This window comes from Cryptomeria japonica, chromosome 10 (genome assembly GCF_030272615.1).
Source record: "Cryptomeria japonica chromosome 10, Sugi_1.0, whole genome shotgun sequence".
In the NCBI taxonomy this organism is placed as follows: Eukaryota; Viridiplantae; Streptophyta; class Pinopsida; order Cupressales; family Cupressaceae; genus Cryptomeria; species Cryptomeria japonica.
This window is the reverse complement of record NC_081414.1, coordinates 106595763-106613278: the sequence shown is the minus strand read 5'-3', so window position 1 is coordinate 106613278 and position 17516 is coordinate 106595763. Positions and strand designations below refer to the sequence as shown.

General features: G+C 34.9%; 2 protein-coding genes across 2 annotated transcripts in view; both read left to right on the top strand.

Moving 5' to 3' along the window:
• Positions 1-602: 602 nt before the first annotated feature.
• Positions 603-13171, top strand: LOC131072656 (uncharacterized). Its single transcript, XM_058008890.2, has 10 exons — positions 603-1025; positions 1123-1309; positions 1462-1595; positions 1676-1788; positions 2554-2623; positions 2709-2846; positions 2927-3079; positions 3230-3309; positions 3445-3583; positions 12914-13171. The coding sequence occupies exons 1-10, from the start codon at positions 603-605 to the stop codon at positions 13169-13171; spliced, it is 1695 nt and encodes a 564-aa protein (XP_057864873.2).
• Positions 13172-13209: 38 nt separating this feature from the next.
• The window catches only part of LOC131072655 (uncharacterized), a 13992-nt gene continuing 9685 nt past the window's right edge, over positions 13210-17516 (top strand). Inside the window, exons 1-9 of the mRNA XM_059212242.1 lie at positions 13210-13575; positions 13673-13859; positions 14013-14146; positions 14227-14339; positions 14430-14517; positions 14585-14722; positions 14803-14955; positions 15106-15185; positions 15289-15430. Of these exons, the coding sequence (XP_059068225.1) occupies positions 13210-13575; positions 13673-13859; positions 14013-14146; positions 14227-14339; positions 14430-14517; positions 14585-14722; positions 14803-14955; positions 15106-15185; positions 15289-15430 (1401 nt within the window). The remainder of the gene's footprint in view (positions 13576-13672; positions 13860-14012; positions 14147-14226; positions 14340-14429; positions 14518-14584; positions 14723-14802; positions 14956-15105; positions 15186-15288; positions 15431-17516) is intronic.

The following is a 17516-nucleotide window of genomic DNA, read 5'->3' as shown; positions in this document are numbered from 1 at the left end:
ATTCAATAATAAGTTTACAAGAAAAAGAATACGTATTCATATATATATATATATCTATCTTTTATTTAAGAATAATCCTAGAAGAAGAAAAAAATACATATTCATATATACATTTAAAAAAAAGTTATTTGGAAGTAGACTCGCTTAACCGAAAGGCCCGTAAAATAAAATTTTATTCTGTGTCGAGTGTGGATGCCATTTCAACATTAAAATTGTGAATATTTAGTAGGAATCAGCTCTGACGTGAACCGGCGTAGGAATTATTATTTTGGTGCTGACGAGCGGCCCAACGGGACAAGCACTAAAGCAAAACCTGGGGATTGTGCGTCCATATAACACTTCCTATTCGCTACATTCGTTTTAGTTTGTCTGCATCGTTACTGTGAGTTCTGTGTTTGTTATTGACCATTTGGGTGTAATGAGAAGTCTCTATTCAAGCATAAAGAGGCAACTCCTTAAGCAGAAACCGCCGGCTCCTGTCACCATAAGCAGCCAGCTAGTTAGGCACGATGAACAGGAGCTGTTTCGCCTCTTAATTTGCTATATATATTCGTTTAAGTTGCTAAACCCAAAACATGTTTGCAATTGAAACTTGCTACGAAATGGAGTTCCATTCACTGAAGTTGAAGTTCGGATTTTTGTGTACAATTCTTGTAGCAATGGGTTGCATTCTGGAGGGAGGCTGTGCTTTAAGAGTTGGTTGGCACGCAGGGATGCCAGTAGCGATTCTCGGGAAGAATTTTGAGAGATCTGGAGTTACTAATTCATTTGTTTCAAGTCTAAGTAAAGCTTCGTACGAGGCATACAACTATACCCAAGTTCTGAACCATTTTGGATACACGCCAGAGAGCTATCAAACCTTTCCGCAAAGATATTTCATAGACAAGTCCAACTGGGGCGGTGCTCAAAGTAATTCTCCCATATTTGTATGGTTGGGTTCAGCAGTTGACATCACACACGACTTGGACACGGGCATCTTTATAGATCAGGCTCCTAACTTCAAAGCTCTTGTGGTGTACATAGAGGTAGTATTGCAGTTTCTCGTGCTTCTTATATGATATTACAGACTATTTTTTTTGTATGTATATAATTAGGCCTAATTGTGGCAAGGTATGTGTGTAGCACCGTTATTACGGGACGTCAATGCCATTCGGGGGAAAGGAGGCGGCGTATGCAAATGCGAGCACGAAGTGTTATTTCACATCCACGCAGGCCTTGGCCGATTATGCGGCCATCATTGTGGATTTGAAGAAAACATTAAAGGCGGAGAACTGTCCAGTCGTCGTGTTTGGTGAAACCTATGGTGGAAGTAAGCTTTCTTTCACACGAGCTTATATTTTCTAGTGTTGAATATATATGGGATTCAGCCATTGAAATGGTGCATCCTATAGTGGAAGTATGATTTTTTTCACATGGACCCAATTTCTCTGTTTTAAGTAAGTTGGAATGGTATTGTTGCAGTGCTAGCTGCATGGTTTCGCCTCAAGTATCCGCACCTAACAACCGGCGCCCTCGCATCATCTGCACCTATCCTTCACCTCGATGACACCGCTCCCACTACTAGTTCTGCCAGCGTTGTCACCAAAGATTTCAGAGTATGTTCATTCATCTGCTGAAGAATTAATGTGAATGAATCATTCATTCATTAAATTTGACTCTTGTAAATATGACGCAGGATGTAAGCGACGTGTGCTACAGAAGAATTAATGAATCGTGGGACATGATCGACAAAATTGCATCTACCTCTCAAGGATTGCTAAGCCTAAGCAGACTATTTAACTCTTGCGAGTAAAATAAAAACAACGCATTCCTCATTCCTTACATTAAGTATACTTGAAATCCAAAACTCTTGATTGTGTATTACTTGTAAGGAAGCAAAGGTGTGCGGAAACGCTTCCTACGCTAATGTTGTATTATTAAGATATCAAGAAACGCACAATAAAGCATAAAAAAAATAGCAATGAACACATAACACAGTGATTACTGTGGGGAAACCCTTCTGGGAGAAAAACCCCACCCTCCAAAACTCGCACAATGTATTATCAAATCAAGCTGATTACAATACACTTGCAATGCAAGTTCTTACAAGAGCACATCACCACAACTCGAACTCAGAGAGACTCCTTCGAGCATCCACTCTTGCAAAAAGCTCAATTATCAAACTCCTCCCCATGCCCTCCTTTTATAGTGATTTTACAACTTGGAAACCACTTGTGGTTTTACAAAACCATGGGCTTAACCACCATGCCACAAGGTGCCCATTTTTGACATTTACATTTCCAAAATGGAAAAACAACCAGGTTAAAATAGTAATCCCGTCCATAATTTTGTCCCCTAGCTTAGACCCTCTTAAAAGTCACAAAATGAGTCATTAAGGCTCTAAAAATGGCCCACCTATATTCTACTATGGACAAGACTCATTTTTAACAACTCACTAACCATTTTCCAATGCATAAACATGTGGAAAACTACCTCAAACAAATTTTGGAATTTTCCAGAAAAAGACTACAAGGTTGAGACACATGTTTCTCAACATTACTGTCACCGCCGCAGAATTGTTACGGATACAGGCGCCTTGGACGACATGCTTGAATTTATGTACATCCACGCAGCAGGGTACGATGTAAAACACGTTGAAGGGGTAAATACGCTTCCCAAACCTAGTCTATTGCTTATTATTTCTATTTGCTAACCTCGGCTTAGTGCAGATCTGTAACGTTATCAATAGCCTACCCGAAGGAGCAGACACTGTTAACAGAATAGCTACTGCAGCAAATTACATGAACGAAGGCCAGTGCTTGGATTTGAGTCCCGCGAATCTCACTTATTCAGGATGGAATTGGCAGGTCTCTGATTATTCTTTCTCTTAAATATTAGAATGAAATTAAATTAATTTGGCCGTCTAACAGTTTTTCTGAACCCGCAGTTTTGCACTGAAATGGTGTTTCCAATAAGCGATCCTCCTGGCACGATGTTTCGGCCCTATCGCTATGATTTCAACTCCCAATCCACGGAATGCTACAATGTTCACGGCGTCCTCCCATGCCAACACTGGGGAACAACTGAATTCGGAGGACACGTATGTAAATTTTAATCTACTATCTAGTTTTGTCGAAAAATTTTACAGTTAAGCTATATCTTTGTAAAATTTTAATTACTATTAAGTAGAAGACGACATGGTTTGAGATTGATATTTATGAAGGTATCTTTGGTTACATTTAACGTGCAGGAGATTACAAGTGCGTTGAAGGACTTTGGAAGCAACATCGTTTTTTCAAATGGGTTAAGAGATTCGTCAAGTAGTGCAGGGTAATTGAAACTTCTGCTGAGATTTCATGTCCATTAATCGTTTTGTTCGTTTTTGCCTTCTTGCTAATTTAGTTCATTGGGCATGTTGTGAACGGAATTACAGTGTGCTGGCAAATATTTCTGAAAGCATTGTAGCTATTACTGTGAAATAAATGCAGCTGTAGCTGCACAGTGTAGGATAGATCTGCAAGAAGAAAAAAGAAAAACAGAGTTTGCAGGAAAAAAAAGTACAGAGCATAAAAACTGTGTTATTGATATTAACTGTTGCAATACTGTTTGAATTACAATATACAATCAGATGCAAAAGATCACCGTAGAAACTGAGAAGACTGAAATCAGGAGCCTTAATTCAGGCAGAAAACAGTGGATCTGAACAAAACAGAGCTCAGTGATCCATAGTCTGCGGTAAAGAACTGAATGTGTTGAAGTTGCTGTGATCCACAGTCAGCGGTAATCAGACAATGAACTTGCAGTTGGAATTAACCACCAACACCCCCCCTTAATTCTAAAAAAGGAGAACAGAAACGTCTAATAAAAGAAATGAGGAAAGAAGGAAAACCGAGTGGGAATAAAACCTCCCCTCAAAAGAGACTAACATAATGAGAAAACTATCATGGTACAGTTTCTTTTACCCCAAGAAGATCTCGGAGAAAGTGAAACTTCTGCTCAGTGAATGTCTTCGTGAATATGTCAGCAATCTGTTGAGACGTGGGACAATACTGTAAATCAATGATGCCATCATGGATCAGATCTCGGATGAAGTGCATGTGGATCTCGATGTGCTTTGTCCGTTGTCGTTGTACAGGATCTCTACAAACCTTCAGTGTACTTTAGTTATCACACCAAATGATGATTGGTTGATGAAAACATATACCCAACTCAATGAGAAAATTTTGCAGCCAAAGAACTTGAATGGTAGCACGTACTGTTGGTTGAGAGGGATCTCATCGTGTATATAGTCCCTTGAGCCCTAGAACCTTCATCCGCATAAGTTTGGCTTATCGACATGGTACGTAGTGGGTATGAATCCTACATGGTACGTGGTTGTATCTGACTCTATCGTGTGGGGGGGTGTTGGCGTAGCGACTATATACACGATGAGATCCCTCTCAACCAACAGTATGTGCTTTTGGTGTGATGGCAAAATGTACTGTAGATTTTGCCATCACACCAAAAGCACGTACTGTTGGTTGAGAGGGATCTCATCGTGTATATAGTCGCTACGCCAACACCCCCCCACACAATAGAGCCGGATACAAGCACGTACCATGTAAGATTCATACCCACTACATACCATGTCGATAAGCCAAGCTTATGCAGATGAAGGGTCTAGTGCTTGAGGGACTCGAATCGATGACCTGCACTCTGATACCATGTGAAATAAATGCAGCTGTAGCTACACAGTGTAGGATAGATCTGCTAGAAGAAAAAAGAAAAACAGAGTTTGCAGGAAAAAAAAATACAGAGCATAAAAACAGTGTTATTGATATTAACTATGGCAATACTGTTTGAATTACAATATACAATCAGATGCAAAAGATCACCGTAGAAACTGAGAAGACTAAAATCAGGAGCCTTAATTCAGGCAGAAAACAGTGGACCTGAACAAAATAGAGCTCAGTGATCCATAGTCTGCGATAAAGAACTGAATGTGTTGAAGTTGCTGTGATCCACAGACAGCGGTAGTCGGACAATGAACTCGCAGTTGGAATTAACCACCAACAATTACCACCAAAGAGGGTAAGTTGATTCAGAATGCATTTTCCCTTCCCCCACAATCGCAAGGAAATAATATCATCTTACAAGAATTAAATGTCATGCAGGAAGGCATTGTGAAGACATTAAACCAAGTGCTACTGACGATCCAATGTGGCTGAAACTGCAACGACAGAAAGAGATAATGATCATCCAAAAGTGGATTAACCAGTACAAACATTAATTTGACTTGTTTACCTCATCCAGCGTTGTCGTCAGCATTTAACAAAATGATTGAGAAGTGACGATTATTCAGCTCTTTCATAACAAACATCAAATATAATAATCCATTCTAAATTCAAAGCGTTGCATTCTGTGTACATTTAACACTCGTTAGAGGAGGCGTTAAACACGTAGACATTACAATATCCAATTCATGTACAATATAGCTTCTGAATAACACATAACGGTGAACGTAGCACTCAACATGTATTAGTAGGCATGTAATATAATATCATTCTACTTAATGTGGTTTCGGTTGTTTCGCGTATTTTACAATTCATATGTTTTAGCTGGTGGATAATTTCATTAGTGATTGTATTCAAATGGCAAGTGTACTATTGCAATTAGAATGGTTTCAATAGTTGTTATAAGTTATATCTATGAATTAGTTATATAATTTAACTAAAAGAAAAAAAATATAAATTCTATGAGGTTAGAGAATTCATTACATGTCAAACAAAAGTAGTACAATATATGATGAAGAAATCATAGAATAAAGACAAATATGATGTTCTAAGAAACGTTAACATAGTGATAAGTGTCTTATTCATATGATATGAGACAAAAAAAAGTACAAATGACCAAACTAAGTCTTAAGTATATAAGTGTAAATAGTACCTAATTAGAATCTAATTAGGTAATAAACTATGTTCACACCAATAAACCCTTTCAGTGCAACTTTGGAAGTATGATAAGATGCAAAGCTGCAAGAATAATAAGATAAGTCTTTCTATAAGAAAATGTTAGTTACTCATTTAGGAACCAACAGACCCTTCATAGGTAGAGAGAAAGAAAACAATCTATATAAAAAATATCTATCTAAGAAAGGAGAGAGGATGAAAATCAATATGTACAAGTGCAGGAAGGAGTACTTGACATGACACCAACATACCACATATATTGCGAATGTATGATGACCATCCACCATATATCCACTACATGGAAATATTATGAGATCATTTTTTAAGAGTGGATAACATGGGTATCGAGAAATCTCCCCTATTATGGTTTAAAGAGTGTGTGGGAAATCAATATGCGAGATAGAACATATATGGAAAAATAAACCATGCCAACAATCAATCCAAATATATGGCCATTTTCTATATGTGATGCTTATTTATGATTTCATCTGATCCCCATAAAGTGTGGCAAGAAATGAATATACCTAAATTGCTTCACATTGTTTTCTTACCAAAAATTTACTTCCCTTTGCTAAGGATGGTTATTGAAGTATGAATTAAGAAATCCATGGCTTCAAAATGACACACTCCTCATAAATATAATAAATTTTATGAAAAATGGAACCCTCACAGCACCAAAAATTTGTTTCGATCCAATAGTAGAAGCTCACTTGAGTTATCCAAACAAAGAAACTAGGATGCATCCCTAGATATTTGAGAACTATCAAAGAATGCAAAGTGCTAATTAAAAAGAAAGACCCTATTTGTAGAAAAATCCAAACTTGAAAACCAAGCATAATTCCTTGCAAACAAATACCTATGAGAAGAGGAATAATGCTAAAGAATAGATGACTCCACTAAGATGGAAGATGAGATGAACAATGAAGTTAATCCAAAAGATGATGTGTGTGAGAGAGAGAGAGAGAGAGAGAGAGAGAGAGAGAGAGAGAGAGAGAGAGAGAGAGAGAGAGAGAGAGAGAGAGAGAGAGAGAGAGAGAGAGAGAGAGAGAGAGAGAGAGAGAGAGAGAGAGAGAGAGAGAGAGAGAGAGAGAGAGGAAAATATTCAGAAATGGAGAGAGAGAGGAAAGTATTCAAAAATGGAGAGAGAGAGGAAAATACTCAAAAATGGAAAAATCTCCATTGAAAATATTTGACCATAGAATCAAACTTGTAGATATGAGGGCAAAAGCGTTATACATGATCTATTTGTGGAGATGGAGATTGAAAACTACACTTAGATTGGAAAGATTTCCATGGATGGGGGTCAATAAATTTTACGAAAGATGATTTTCTTGGTGCAAAGAAGAAGCCAATATATTCACATGGAAATTGATAGCAACCATACCAGCCTTCACTTTTTTGCATTCAAGGGATGTATAATCTTGAAACAAGTGAAAAGAGATAAAAATCCTATCTAAAGTTTCCATACGAATTTTTTGCTCCCAAAACCCATGTTTGGATTGGATATGTACTCACTTTTGGATCCCATTGGATGTGTCTATTAACATATTAGCAAAGGAAAGAGAATCATTCGTGAAAAAAATGGCCATTTGGTTGTTGAACTCATCAAGAAAATTGATTTCTCTATATTCCAGTAACAAATATGGGAGCTAGAACCAAAAGGGAATAAGTTTGATGGAGGTAAGAGAAGGATTAAAGTTCAAAGACCAAGTTTGGGTAAAATAACCCACACCATCTATAAGCCATTTAACTAGTACCACATTATAATAATTTTCCTAAGTCCTTGTAGGGTTTGAGCTTCTTGTGTAGGTCTAAAAACTTTTTAAAAAGTAAGAATAAGAAAATTTCTTATATCTTTCATTTTTACCTATCTATCCATAAGTATCTCTATGCATTTAATTGAGTTGAATACCATATTTTTGTTTCATTGAAGTAAACAATTAAGTAGCTGCATGGAATGTGCCTTACCATATACTAGTGCAGTGAAATAATTCATGAGTAAATTCCATTTGAAAATCTCCCTCTTTTTTGTGGTTGTCTCGTGTAGCTTGTCTAACCTATCTTTTTAGTTATGAGCATTATACTTACATTCACTCAACTATACTATACCAGAGGACTCAAGATAGAGAAATTTTGAATAATAAAAAAAAATTGTCATAGATGTTGGGATTCGTTTGCATATATACACTTTAAAATTATAAAAAAGCAAATGGTATATTTTGATGATAACATGAAACTTCATAAGATAATGACTTGTATATATAATATGATGAAACAATTGAATTCAAAGGCATCATCTAGCTTCCAATCTAGGTGGGTACAATATTAGAAACTTTGTTTCATTTAATTGATGTTAAACACTCATATAACATCCCTCATGGTTAGCCAAGGATCCATGCCATGTAGGAACTCATATCAAAATTCCATAATCATATCAATTCCTTATAGAATAGTGTAGAAGTGATATTTATTATCAATTCTAATCACTTTGATTACTATATGTTATTGAAAGGTACTTACAAAAACTCCCATCATCATCCGATGTGAATTTCATCATTCATCCACCATTATTATGATTTTCATCCTAAATTAATCCTACTAGTTTTGCAACTCACAAATAAAATTACATATTAGAGATAAAAGTGTATGAGAGTATGAGGTACATAATTCCTTCCATATAAAAAAATCTTATGGTCATCTACTATAGAAAAAATAAAGGAGGCAATATTGGAGATATGTTCAATCAATCAGTTAATCAACAAACAAATTTGTATTGAAGACAAAAGACACTCTTATCAAACCTCAAGAATTAAATAAATTACACAAACTCTTCAACTTTGTCAATTTATAATAAACTATTCAATTCACAATAAATGAATTCCATGTACATCATAGCATAGTATTAGTTTTCTTGATCAATTCTATTTGCCAAGAACAATAACTTGGTATTAAATTCAACTAGATCATATTTTGTTTATTCACAATAGTATTCTCAATCTAGAAATAAAAAACATATGTATTCATCTACATTTGTAGGGATTTTATTTCAGATTCTATGGTCCCTGTCTTATCTTTTTGTTTTATCTTCGTTGTATGCTAGTATTTTTAATCTAAATCGAATCTTTAATTTTTATAATGTTTATATAAAAATATTTGAGTTATATCTATATATATATATATATATATATATAGATAAACAGTCTGATTCATGAATATGTTTTACCTTTCTTATTCTACTAGTTAATATTTTAAGCTATTATCCCAACCCTTACACAAACGAAAAAAGAAAAGATGATTGCACATTAGCTATATAGTCAATAATGCATATCAATCAAGCATTATATATAAAAATAAATATTTATAAAATCATAACTAAATATTAATTTTAATAAATAGATTGACGGAAAGTCAATGATGGGCTATAGACTAATAATTATGTCATTTGAATATTAAATATAAATATTTTGTAGTATTTATTCAATTTCACATACTCTTCTTCTAGATGTAAGTGGCATGTGTCACAAATATTGGTCAACCAAAAAGTAGCATAAGGATCACCTACAAAACGAAATGAACTTGTCACCAAAAGAGAAGCAATATAAATACTATGAAGCTAGAGAATTAACTATATGCAAAATAAAGCTAGTTGAATATACAACCAAAAAATGGCTATTATAAATATAGGTATTTAAGTATAGGAGAAGCTAAGAGAATGCAAGGTATCTCAATCCTATCATATAAGACACAAAATATAAATGATCTAATAAGGCTGAGTATATAATTAAAAAGTGGACCTAATTAGAAAATACATAGGTAATATACTATGTTCACACCAAAAAAATTCATTCATCACAAATAAAGAGATATGAAAACATACAAAAAGTGGTAAAGGACCCACAACGTATGCTTACAAACTTCTCTAGTACTTGACCTCCAAAAAATTAAAACAATTTTTTTATAAATGTATGTGACATTATAAGCAACTTCCTAATATGCTATTAAAATTTATCTTAGCTTGGTCTTATGCAGCTAGAGTATAACGTTTATTTCTATATCAAATCGAATGGAAAATACTATTTTTTGGCCACCAAGTTAATATAATTATCTATTTCTAACTTATGGTATGGTTTCTGATAAGATCCTAGCCATTGATATATGCCACAATTTACCTCTTGTATGTAATTAATAGTATTAATGCAGCTAGCATCATGCAACACACTAAATATTTTTTTCAATAACAATTGGATTTCTTTAAAGCCTTTATAATGATGGCACGAATTTATGAGTTGTAAATTTAATTGTAGTAGTGTATGCCATTATGTGATAGTATGAATCTATATTAATTCAAATGGTTGTATTGATTTCTCAACATGGATTTTAAGAACCTCAAGAATAAATTACATCAATTTGTCTATTCACAAATTTGAACATTTGAATTATTATTCTCAGACTTTTGGATATTGTAGAAACAACATGATAAAGTCTACTTCTGTCTATGATATAGTATTAGAATATTTAAGGTTGTGCTAAAAAAATCGACATGGGATTATTGCTCTAGAATTGTAGTACTATATTCATAATGATCCCTCAATCATGAAAAGGGACCAAAATTAATCAAATTATGCTAATAGTTTGAGGTCCATTTATAGGAAGAAAAAATTAGGAATAATGAATAATATTATATAATAAATTAACCTCTACTAGCATTTTATGCCCACCCTCCTTTGTGGTCCATTAACTATAGATGATTTGAGAGATCCTAAATAGACCAACTTCAACAAGTTTTAAATCAGCCCTTTGCATCTACCCTTCATTTTTTTTGAGGAAGATAGTGCTTTGTTTGGGATTGTACTTGGTGGCTCATTTTTGTAACAAAATGCCACCTTACAAGAAAGGATTGTTCTTCACATTGAACCTATTATACCATGTGGCTATTATGATCAAGCATTGGTAGAGGTTTGCAAGGGGAGCATACATGTTAGCCCATATTTATAGTAACATGCATGTGATATAAGTTCTAATGACTTAGGATAATTTATTTAATGTCTCCATAGAATCCAACAAATGAAGTAATGATCACCTACATTGAAGGAACCTTGATTTCAATCTACTGAGTCTTTTGTTGATACTTTGTGTTCTATGATAGAGGAGGGAGACCGATGACTAGAATAACGAGTCACACCAACAATATGAGCTCACACAACTATCTCGCACTTTTTGATATTACGAAGTGCCTTGTTGTCCTAATTATATGAATCTGTAACCCGAGGGATCTTAAATAGCCCTCTATTATTCATCCACCTTTGCAATTATTAATTCTTATGCCACCACAATATTTCAATAAATTATTCAAATCACACCCTATGCATATGAAATACTTCTGACAATAGGAAATCATATTAATGTTTAATTACTATATCAAAGCAAGAATTTGGGATATTTGACTCCTTAAATTAACCTCTGAAATCATTAGATAAAATTGTCTCCATCAGATTTTTAACAAGTTTGGTTTAGCTATGGACTCTGTCACGAATCCACCTTATTGGAGAGCTAGGTTTTCATCTAGCTCTCCTTTAAATCTTGAAGAGTTTCATCTCCAAAAATCACAACCGTTTATCAAGTCAGAAGCATGCCCTTGATACAACCCTAGGATTTCCTTATAAATCCCTCCAAGAAACATCTAGAAGAATAGGTTAATTGGAGAACTTTATCAAATAAAGTGACCTTATAATAATATTCTATTATTCTATTATTAGTTAATTAAATTAATTAAAATTAGGCCATCGTGTGAATATTTATTTATATTTTGATAACTTAATAAAAATAAATTTGTTGCCCCATATTTGAAATACCCAAAATTTGAACTTCAAATTGGTCCTAATGTTGTATGAAAACCTAAATAAAATGATGAGCATGTGATCTAACGTTGTCAATTTAAATCCACATTTGTGATCAATCATAAATATGCCAGTCAAAATGTGAAAAATGGATGAGTTCTTAAAATTACAAAGAAGTGAGCGAAATCGCTTTGTGAGTCTGTCCTAATCATCATTTTTTGCCATATGACCAATTTTTTCCTCAACCCAGTTCACAGTTTGCTATATTTTAAAGTTTCAAATTTTGATCTCCCTCGCTCTAAAAATATTAAAATTCCCCACCCTAGGTTTCTTCACGAGGACTAAATGATGGTATATGCTCATTTTCCTACCTTGAAGGCATGTTTCAAATTTCAAAGCCTAACTCCTTACCAATGGAAAGAGAAACCCAAGCCCCAACTAGAAAACTAATAAAAAAAACTTGCAAGAAGAAAACTTTAGAGAGCCCAGAGACAAATCAATTAAAATCAGCCCATCGGGTAAGATTCCCCAACATATTGAACCGCGATTTTGGAAGTATCAATAGGAACACCCCCGAGGCCTCAAAAAAATGATACACAACTTTTCCCATAATGAAATGGAGAGACCTTTGAACATGAAAAGGTGACAAGAGTTAATGCCTTAAAGGATGACATCCACAATCATGAAAGTCATTTGAAAGAGATCATTACAAAATCAACAAATAAGATATTTTTTTATGATTAAAAATATTCATAAACAGATTTTTTTTATTTAACAATAATTTGATTCAACAATAAGTTTAGAAGAAAAAGAATACGTATTCATATATATATATATATCTATATTTTATTTAAGAATAATCCTAGAAGAAGAAAAAAATATATATTCATATATACATTTTAAAAAAAGTTATTTGGAAGTAGACTCGCTTAACCGAAAGGCCCGTAAAATAAAATTTTATTCTGTGTCGAGTGTGGATGCCATTTCAACATTAAAATTGTGAATATTTAGTAGGAATCAGCTCTGACGTGAACCGGCGTAGGAATTATTATTTTGGTGCTGACGAGCGGCCCAACGGGACAAGCACTAAAGCAAAACCTGGGGATTGTCCGTCCATATAACAGTTCCTATTCGCTACATTCGTTTTAGTTTGTCTGCATCGTTACTGTGAGTTCTGTGTTTGTTATTGACCATTTGGGTGTAATGAGAAGTCTCTATTCAAGCATAAACAGGCAACTCCTTAAGCAGAAACCGCCGGCTCCTGTCACTACAAGCAGCCAGCTAGTTAAGCACGATGAAGAGGAGCTGTTACGGCTCTTAATTTGCTATATATATTCGTTTAAGTTGCTTAAACCCAAAACATGTTTGCAATTGAAACTTGCTACGAAATGGAGTTCCATTCACTGAAGTTGAAGTTCGGATTTTTGTGTACAATTCTTGTAGCAATGGGTTGCATTCTGGAGGGAGGCTGTGCTTTAAGAGTTGGTTGGCACGCAGGGATGCCAGTAGCGATTCTCGGGAAGAATTTTGAGAGATCTGGAGTTACTAATTCATTTGTTTCAAGTCTAAGTAAAGCTTCGTACGAGGCAAACAACTATACCCAAGTTCTGAACCATTTTGGATACACGCCAGAGAGCTATCAAACCTTTCCGCAAAGATATTTCATAGACAAGTCCAACTGGGGCGGTGCTCAAAGTAATTCTCCCATATTTGTATGGTTGGGTTCAGCAGTTGACATCACACACGACTTGGACACGGGCATCTTTATAGATCAGGCTCCTAACTTCAAAGCTCTTGTGGTGTACATAGAGGTAGTATTGCAGTTTCTCGTGCTTCTTATATGAAATTACAGACTTTTTTTTTTGTATGTATATAATTAGGCCTAATTGTGGCAAGGTATGTGTGTAGCACCGTTATTACGGGACGTCAATGTCATTCGGGGGAAAGGAGGCGGCGTATGCAAATGCGAGCACTAAGGGTTATTTCACATCCACGCAGGCCTTGGCCGATTATGCGGCCATCATTGTGGATTTGAAGAAAACATTAAAGGCGGAGAACTGTCCAGTCGTCGTGTTTGGTGAAACCTATGGTGGAAGTAAGCTTTCTTTCACACGAGCTTATATTTTCTAGTGTTGAATATATATGGGATTCAGCGATTGAAATGGTGCATCCTATAGTGGAAGTATGATTTTTTTTCACATGAACCCAATTTCTCTGTTTTAAGTAAGTTGGAATGGTATTGTTGCAGTGCTAGCTGCATGGTTTCGCCTCAAGTATCCGCACCTAACAACCGGCGCCCTCGCATCATCTGCACCTATCCTTCACCTCGACGACACCGCTCCCACTAATAGTTCTGCCAGCGTTGTCACCAAAGATTTCAGAGTATGTTCATTCATCTGCTGAAGAATTAATGTGAATGAATCATTCATTCATTAAATTTGACTCTTGTAAATATGACGCAGGACGTAAGCGACGTGTGCTACAGAAGAATTAATGAATCGTGGGACATGATCGACAAAATTGCATCTACCCCTCAAGGATTGCTAAGCCTAAGCAGACTATTTAACTCTTGCGAGTAAAGTAACAACAACGCATTCCTCATTCCTTACATTAAGTATACTTGAAATCCAAAACTCTTGACTGTGTATTACTGTCACCGCCGCAGAATTGTTACGGATACGGGCGCCCTGGACGACATGCTTGAATTTATGTACATCCACTCAGCGGGGTACGATTTAAAACACGTTGAAGGGGTAAATAAGCTTCCCAAACCTAGTCTATTGCTTATTATTTCTATTTGCTAACCTCGGCTTACTGCAGATCTGTAACGCTATCAATAGCCTACCCGAAGGAACACACACTGTTAACAGAATAGCTGCTGCAGCAAATTACATGAACGAAGACCAGTGCTTGGATTTGAGTCCCGCGAATCTCACTTATTCCGGATGGAATTGGCAGGTCTCTGATTATTCTTTCTCTTAAATATTAGAATGAAATTAAATTAATTTTCCCGTCTAACAGTTTTTCTTAACCCGCAGTTTTGCACTGAAATGGTGTTTCCAATAAGCGATCCTCCTGGCACGATGTTTCGGCCCTACCGCTATGATTTCAATTCCCAATCCACGGAATGCTACAATGTTCACGGTGTCCTCCCACGCCAACACTGGGCAACAACTGAATTCGGAGGACACGTATGTAAATTTTAATCTACTATTTAGTTTTGTCGAAAACTTTTACAGTTAAGCTATATCTTTGTAAAATTTTAATTACTGTTAAGTAGAAGACGACTTGGTTTGAGATTGGTATTTATGAAGGTATCTTTGGTTACATTTAACGTGCAGGAGATTACAAGTGCGTTGATGGACTTTGGAAGCAATATCGTTTCTTCAAATGGGTTAAGACATCCGTCAAGTAGTGGAGGGTAATTGAAACTTCTGCTGAGATTTCATGTCCATTAATCGTTTTGTTCCTTTTTGCCTTCTTGCTAATTTAGTTCATTGGGCATGTTGTGAACGGAATTACAGTGTGCTGGCGAATATTTCTGAAAGCATTGTAGCTATTACCACAGAAGAGGGTAGGTTGCTTCAGAATGCATTTTGCCTTCCCCCACAATCGCAAGGAAATAATATCATCTTACAAGAATTGAATGTCATGCAGGAAGGCATTGTGAAGACATTAAACCAAGTGCTACTGACGATCCAATGTGGCTGAAACTGCAACGAAAGAAAGAGATAATGATCATCCAAAAGTGGATTAACCAGTATAAACATTAATTCGACTTGTTTACCTCATCCAGCGTTGTCGTCAGCATTTAATAAAATGATTGAGAAGTGACGATTATTCAGCTCTTTCATAACAATGTAACATCAAATATAATAATCCATTCTAAATTCAAATCGTTTATTTCTTTGTCATTTTTCTACTATTACACCATAAAAAGCTTATTAAATCTTTACCATGTAATTGGCGTTGCATTCTGTGTACATTTAACACTCGTTAGAGGAGGCATTAAACACGTAGACATTACAATATCCAGTTCATGTACAATATAGCTTCTGAATAACACATAACGGTGAACGCAGCACTCAACATGTATTAGTAGGCATGTAATATAATATCATTCTACTTAATGTGGTTTCGGTTGTTTCGCGTATTTTACCATTCATATGTTTTAGCTGGTGGATAATTTCATTAGTGATTGTATTCAAATGGCAAGTGTACTATTGCCATTAGAATGGTTTTAATAGTTGTTATAAGTTATATCTATGAATTAGTTATATAATTTAACTAAAAGAAAAAAAATATAAATTCTATGAGGTTAGAGAATTCATTACATGTCAAACGAAAGTAGTACAATATATGATGAAGAAATCATAGAATAAAGACAAATATGATGTTCTAAGAAACGTTAACATAGTGATAAGTGTCTTATTCATATGATATGACACAAAAACAAGTACAAATGACCAAACTAAGTCTTAAGTATATAAGTGTAAATAGTACCTAATTAGAATCTAATTAGGTAATAAACTATGTTCACACCAATAAACCCTTTCAGTGCAACTTTGGAAGTATGATAAGATGCAAAGCTGCAAGAATAATAAGATAAGTCTTTCTATAAGAAAATGTTAGTTACTCATATAGGAACCAATAGACCCTTCATAGGTAGAGAGAAAGAAAACAATCTATATAAAAAATATCTATCTAAGAAAAGAGAGAGGATGAAAATCAATATGTAAAAGTGCATGAAGGAGTACTTGACATGACACCAACATACCACATATATTGCGAATGTATGATGGCCATACACCATATATCCACTACACAGAAATATTATGAGATCATTTCTAATAGTGGATAGCATGGGTATTGAAAAATCTCCCCTATTATGGTTTAAAGAGTGTGTGGGAAATCAATTTACGAGATAGAACATATATGGAAAAATAAACCATGCCAACAATCAATCCAAATATATGGCCATTTTCTATATGTGATGCTTATTTATGATTTCATCTGATGCCCATAAAGTGTGGCAAGAAATGAATATACCTAAACTGCTTGACATTGTTATCTTAACAGAAATTTACTTCCCTTGGTTAAGGATGGTTATTGAAGTATGAATTAAGAAATCCATGGCTTCAAAATGACATGCTCCTCATATATATAATAAAGTTTATGAAAAATGGAACCCTCATAGCACCAAAAATTTGTTTCGATCCAATACTAGAAGCTTACTTGAGTTATCCAAACAAAGAAACTAGGATGCATCCCTAAATATTTGAGAACTATCAAAGAATGCTAAGTGCTAATTAAAAAAAAAAGACCCTATTTGTAGATAAATCCAAACTTGAAAACCAAGCATAATTCCTTGCAAACAAATACCTATGAGAAAAGGAATAATGCTAAACAACAGATGACTCCACTGAAATGGAAGATGAGATGAAAGATGAAGTGAATCAAAAAGATGATAAAAGAGAGAGAGAGAGAGAGAGAGAGAGAGAGAGGAGAGAGAGAGAGAGAGAGAGAGAGAGAGAGAGAGAGAGAGGGAGAGAGAGAGAGAGAGAGAGAGAGAGAGAGAGGACAATATTTAGAAATGAAAAAAATTGTCATAGATGTTGGGATTCGTTTGCATATATACACATTAAAATTATAAAAAAACAAATGGTAAATTTTGATGATAACATGAAATTTCATAAGATAATGACTTGTATATATAATATGATGAAACAATTGAATTCAAAGGCATCATCAA